General features: G+C 38.5%; 1 protein-coding gene across 1 annotated transcript in view; it reads left to right on the forward strand.

Moving 5' to 3' along the window:
* Positions 1-6,815, forward strand: part of KIF18A (kinesin family member 18A) — an 83,440-nt gene that overhangs the window by 27,320 nt on the left and 49,305 nt on the right. The window contains exons 7-9 of the mRNA XM_006022926.2: positions 2,650-2,826; positions 3,704-3,778; positions 4,082-4,188. Of these exons, the coding sequence (XP_006022988.1) occupies positions 2,650-2,826; positions 3,704-3,778; positions 4,082-4,188 (359 nt within the window). The remainder of the gene's footprint in view (positions 1-2,649; positions 2,827-3,703; positions 3,779-4,081; positions 4,189-6,815) is intronic.

A 6,815-nucleotide genomic window follows, 5' to 3' on the forward strand; every position in this document is an offset into this window, starting at 1 on the left:
GGCACTCTATTGGTACTGTCCCTTTCTTTCTGATTATTTGAGTCTAAGGGGATGTCTTAAAGAGAGCCCCTAATGGACAGCCTAGGAACAGACAAAAATGAATAGCTGAAAACCAGACTTATAGCTGATTTTCTTTTCCAGTAGAAGGTAGGGTAGATTTCCAGGCCCTAGTCTAGTTGGGCAGGGGAGGACAGTAATTTGAAAACAGTGTATTCTAACTTTTTCTTGCTCCCTGCCTCCAATACATTCGTTAACCATGAGGTTGCGCGGAGGGAAGTGTAGGAACAAACTATGACTCTCCATCTGCTGGCATGACCCCTTCCATCTTGCTTCTGAAATGTGAAATATCCCTTACACAGACTCTGTAGATTATTTCTCAGTGTTATGTCTGGAATGGCACAAGAGTGGGACAGAGCAGTCAAAACAAGAGCTTTCCTGATGGCTACAAGGCCAGGTTTTAAAGCATAGGCTACTCAGTCTTCTCAAGGCTCAGCATTCATGTTAGCTGCTGTACTGCAGGTACGTTCCAAAGTGCTAATCCAGAAAAGTTAGGCAGGAAAGTGGATTTTAGGAAGTTTGTTTGTAGCAGGGAAATTGGTATCACGGATTTCTTTTTTAAACCTGTAGATTTTCCACATATGTGACTCCTAGATTTTTGCCATTTTGCCTTGCATTTCATTGTAGATCATTCAGCATTTGACTGCCAGAAGGATGAACTGAGCATCTAGAATAAGAAAGTACTCGCACTTCGGGGGAAAAAAAACAAAAATCCCTTCACTTTTGCTATATAAAGTGATTTCATTATATGAAATTAGTGGATTATCTGCAATAATCAGTATGTTAATCAAATGATTGCTTATCATCCATTTGTTAGGGCTAGTTGACCAAAGTACCAACTGTGTAAACAGGTTGTGAGCTAGCTTAAGTCACAAGTAAAACAAACCAGAGAAAATCAAGGTTTCCTGATTTCCACTTTGTTGTATTTTTAATGGTTAATGTTTCCTCCTTATTACAATGCTAAAAAAATTTGAAGTTTGATGAAACTCAAATGAGGCAAATTGGCTGAATTAGAAAAGATCCCAGCAGTCTTTCCTCCCCAAGTACAGGGGTGGGGACTGGACCCGATGATCTGTAAGGTCCCTTCCAGCCCCAAACAGCTATGAAACTGTAGCTGTACTCTGGATGCTAGCTTCTCCTTTCTGACTCTTTCAAGAAGTTTGATGCTGGAAAATATTAGTAGAGGCTCCATGGTTCCCTTTAATGCTTCATTTCATACTATCCCATGAAAAGTTTTCAGCAATTAAACAGAGGAGCCTTGCACCCACTTTTTTTGTGTATTCCTTTAATTTGGAACCATAAGAATGTACCCTGATTATCATAGTCTCAAGTGCTATCTATGAGGACAAATCTTACAATATGACAAGATAACTGAGAGGTATTAGGTTGCTAAGCTTAAAAAATTTTTTTCAATTATTTAAGGGTGGGGGGACTTAGGTAATTTATCTTCTTGATTCAAGGCAGTGTTTCATTAAACATTCCATGGGGGTTTTTGGACCCTGTGTATGGCTGGCTATTATAATTGATATAATGCTATTCCAGTCAAAAGAAAGGAGAAACATCACACAAACGATGTGGGAGTTTCTCTTCAGGAAATCCTTGTAGCTCACTATTTCTGTCAAACTGTGTAATGTGCCTGTAAATTTCATCTGCCAGAAAATTTATTGCAACACCACAGCACCAGAAAACTGTACAACTAAATTGTGGAAAGTAACTGTCAAGCCTCAGCAAACTGCACAATAAAGAAACTTGTGCAGAATGGAAAAATAAACCTAGACTGATGGGAAATATGAAGCAGCAGAAGCTTTTTAAGTTCTTGGCGCAAAATAACATACCCCCTTCACTCTTAGAACAAGGTACGGGGCAAAAAGAAATTTACTTGCATCTTGTGCAATTAGCTTAGGTAAAAATTCCAGGTAAAATATAGACCTGGAAATGCTTCTACTTCCCTAGCAAAACATTAAGGCAAAGATGGGCAATGTCATTAGCTGATGCATGACTATATGTCTGCTCATATAAAAAGAGAACTGTCAAACTAAATGGAAAATCTTGTTTTGTTCCCTTCTCTCTGTCCTTTCCAAGAGTTTTCTTTCTACTGCTGTCCTAAACCAAGTCTCCCTTCCAGTACTGCATGTATTCAACTTTAGTGCTATTGAATTGAATGGGAAACTTAATGTTGAGTAGCTAAGTCCATCATCTCATGAACAATTAATGGCCACAATGAAAATATAAAAAAAAGAAAAAGTCAATAGTAAAAATTGAAAGTTAGCAGAACCAATTTTCTCTGTTAGTACAGGATTGTCCAGATCATAAAAAAATTCCATTGGGAGCTAGCTAAGGTATAGAGAGCAAATATGAAAATGAACAATGAAGGTACTAAACAAATTTACTGGTGGATGCTTTTAAAATGGACTGCCTACTCTGCTATATGTGTAATTCAAGAAATTACTAATGGAAATGAAAGATTTCAGCTGTCACAAATATACTACTGTGTTTGTGGGATGATTACTGTGTTTGTGGCATCATTTTAAGATGCATCAGTTTAAAATATATCTGCAAAATACATTATAAAAAACACTGTTTGTTTTCCAGAGCAAGAAACAGCATATTCCTTATCGGAACAGCAAACTTACCCGTTTATTGAAGGATTCTCTAGGAGGGAATTGTAGGACAATAATGATAGCTGCTGTTAGTCCTTCTTCTATGTTCTATGATGACACGTATAACACTCTTAAATATGCAAACAGATCAAAGGATATCAAATCTTCTGTAAGTAAATTTATCTTCTTGGCAAATATTGGAGTTTACAAAATTTAGACAGCATAGTATTAAAAGAATAAACATATAATTGTTTACTATGGTAAGATATAACTTACAATTTATATAGCTTTTTGCATCAAAATTCAGTTGAATGATCTAGTCGTGTCTCTTTCTTATTTTCTAAATTTTATTTCTAATGTACTTTTAAGATGTGTACATTAGAAATTAAATGCCAAAGACTAGGGGTGCACCGATAGAGATTTTTTGGGCTGATACTGAAGGCCAATTTTTAATGAGCCATATCGCCCGATATACAGCCAGGCAGCTTGGAGAGCAGTGTCCAGCTGGTAAGTCTGTTGCGGGGGAAGGGATGAAGGGGGTCACAACAGACTTACCAGCCGGACCCAGCTGCTCTCAACGCTGCGGGGCTGCACTCCTGGCCGCCTGCATGCTGTGCTGCACCTGCGTGCATGCACAGGGCATTTATTGGAGACATTATCAGCCTCATCAGACAAAAAAGGCCGATTGCCAATGCTGTCAGTTTTTCTTATGTTGGTGCCAATCTGATATGGGACCAATGTATCAGTGCACTTCAACCAAAGGCAGTCTATAGGAAAGGACACTTTGTTTCCCTGAGAAACTCTAAATATCAAAAGACTTTAGAGTACGTACTTAAGTTTATTTTTCCCTTGTTATAAAAATAAGGAAAGTTCACTTGATTCATGGCTCTGGGCAACTTACTAAAAGTAGTAGGAACAGAACAACATATTTATCTTTTAGTGCAATATAGTACAAATGTAATTATATGATATTCTGTCTAGTGCACTTATGCAAGAGGGATCAAAACATTTAATTTAAAATTTAACATTTTTTTTTTCCTTAACAGTTGAAGAGCAACATTGTTAGTTTGGACAGTCATATGAGTCAGTATGCTAAGATTTGTGATGAACAAAAGAAAGAGGTACGTCAGTCTTCATTGTTATAGTTACCATTCTGATGTCGCTGAAGTATCTATAAGCAAAAGCTTTTTTATAATAATAGAAACTATTAGGAAAGTTCTAGGAAAATTCTACTCTTCTGTATGGTTTTTTCTATCTTCGTTTTTAAGAAAGAGATGTTTCCATATTCTAGTTAAGGGACTTTCCTCAACTTTTTGAATGAAAAAAAAGTCTTCTTTTCAAGACACATACATGAGAAGGTAAAAATGGGTCACACAAGGCAGGTTTGATACTTCAACCAAATATAATATCTATTTTTGTTTTAGATTTTAATGTTGAAAGAGAAATTAAGAGCTTTTGAAGAGAGAGCAGCTGTTCCTGAAAATTGTGGTTCAAGCAGTCTTTCAAACCAACAACAAGTGGAAATACAAAGGTAAAAATATTACATATTAAGGTCTTATATTAACAAATTTATCTTTGTATAAAATATTACCATAATGTTTTAAAATCATTTCTTTGCTTTCTCTTAAAATTAGGTTTCAGTTTGGTTAATATTGCTTTTCTAGTTACAGTTCTTTTCCAAGGCTACTTGATGGTAGGAGCATCAACACATGCAATTAATGTGAACAAATAAGCCCTGGAGCTTTTGGTCTGGAGTTTTATGCTTTTGGCGCACGGTTTCAAAGCGTGTCCAGGAGCAAAAAATTCAGGAGCCTGCTGCTCCAATTGGGCTCCATGTGCTACAGGGTGGCTGGTTGGGGCACGAGGGTGCTTCAGCACAGGGGGCTGCACGCTGGCTAGCCCCGCACTGAAGCACCCTGTGTGCATGAAAAAACTCTGCAGCAAAGTAGTACTTGTAAATAAAAGTACTACCCTGCTGCGGAGTTTTTTTCATTTCATGTCCCCTTATAGGGGCACATGTGCAGCAAATGTCTCAGCATCTACACAGTTAATTAGTCAACTGCACAGTAAAGTTTCTTGTGGACACACCTGGTGGGATTTAAAATAAAACATAATGGGGGCAGTCTTACGGAGACTGACAAAATTATATGAGTTTAGTGAACTTAATGAAATGAAACCTTTTTCTAACTTGATTTGCTGTTTAGTAGTAAAAAGTCTGTAGATAGTATATGGTCCTGTGTTTTGAGCAAATTTGTACATACTGAATGTAAGGAAGTAAATTTTTCTAGTTGCATGTTAGGAGAATTTTACAAGTGTCTTCTTATTAGAATATTGTGATTGAAGAACATAAAAGGAGATTGCTTCTACAGAATAGAAATGTAGTTGCACTTGAGAAAACATAAGGGCTGGACTGGAGTCTGTGCTCCAAAGAAAGCACAATATCATTTGTTATTGAGTTTTCTAATTTAAAAGCTCAAAAATGCATGCTTTGTAGCAAATTAAAGATTACTGAAATCATTTTACTAAACCTCTAAAATGAAGACTCTCTTCAATTGTGTTTAGATTAACAAACTTGTAAAATGTGTCAAAGCTTCTAAGTGCAATAAGCGTTAATTAAAAGTCCTTGAAAACTGCTTAAAATAATCCTTGCATAAAATGCATAGAAATAAATCTCTTGAATATAATTATAGTAGTTTGATTGTGTGTTTTTGAAATTTTAATTTCATCACATTCAAGTCCAAAATGTGATGTAGATTCCATCGTTAGTTTTCCCTGTCTTATGAGTCTGGTGTATATATTTTGTTACCAAAACCGTGGGACTGTTTGTCTTTGAGAGAAAAGGTGACAGCCCACTTTTGGAAGTTTAGACACCAGAATTAAGGCACAGCTACAATTCCCTTTTATTAATAATTACTCTTCAGACACAAAGTTTAGATACAGTTATAATTCCTTTAATTATCACCACCCATGTAAGAAAACAGATAAGAGACAGATCTACAGTCTGACTTTTTATTGTCACATCCCAAAAGTAGAAGAATGCACACTTTATTCCATTGCATATCTAGCTACCCACAATAAAACAATCTAGATTCTCATTTTTTACCGCTGCGGAAACCCTGGAGGGAGCATATCATAAGGTGCTGTATTTTGGGTGCTCTGGGGACATACTACCAAACTGAACTTAATTCTTCCATTATTGGACTTATGTGAAGTTAAACAAGTGTAGCTTCTGTTGGTATTGTTTCTGCATTTCGTTCAACCTTGCTGCACTTTTGGTAGTCTCCATTATGAGGAGACCAGAAAAACTATATTGGCAGTCTTAGTAATTACTAGCTTTATCATAGCTACTACTATAGATAATTTAACTACAGTCTCTTTCGTACATCAGTTACTGCTACTGATGCCAGGTGCTTCTCTGGTAGTGTCCTTTTTGTTTTCTTTTTTTACGTTATGAACTAAGACTGTAAAAGGGCTATATGACTTTGAGCATGTTGACTTTGCTTGCTTATACTGTAGCTTTTTAGTTTAACTTTCTTTAGACGTGCACCGATACATCAGTCCATATCGTCTCAGCACCAATAAAAGGAAAATGTACATTATTGGCAATTGGCACTTTTTTGGCTGATGTGGCCAATTAATGTCACTGATAAATGCCGCGTGCCTGTGTACAGCCTCAGCATGCACATGGCTAGGAGTGCAGCCAGCAGCTTGGAGAGCAGTGTCTAGCCAGTAAGTCTGTTGACGGGGGAAGGGGTGCGTGGGGGGGGGCAGATAAGGCCCCCGTAGTGAGGGAGGGAGTGGGGCTGGGGCAGGGGCAGGTGTTGCCTGGGCAGGGCACAGGACAGAGCCTACAGCTCATCCGGGAGCAGGGGGTGGGGCTCCTGCCACTGCACACACCCCAAGGGAGACATGGGGGGTGTGTGCTCCCCTGGATATGTTCATGGGATAAGGGAAGGCTGCACGCTTGCAGCTGCTCCAGCCTCTTCCCCATGGCTGCGCTTCAGCAGGGCAGGCAGCGGTGGCACTGGGAAGGGAGCTACGGGGGGGGGAATCTAGTGCCACCCCAAAATTTACTGTAGCCCCCACCTGTGCCACCATCGGCCACCCCACCTGGCGCAAGTACAGCCACCAGGGAGAGGCTGGAGCAGCCCTAAGCAC

This window comes from Alligator sinensis, unplaced genomic scaffold (assembly GCF_000455745.1).
Source record: "Alligator sinensis unplaced genomic scaffold, ASM45574v1 scaffold165_1, whole genome shotgun sequence".
Lineage (NCBI taxonomy): Eukaryota > Metazoa > Chordata > Crocodylia > Alligatoridae > Alligator > Alligator sinensis.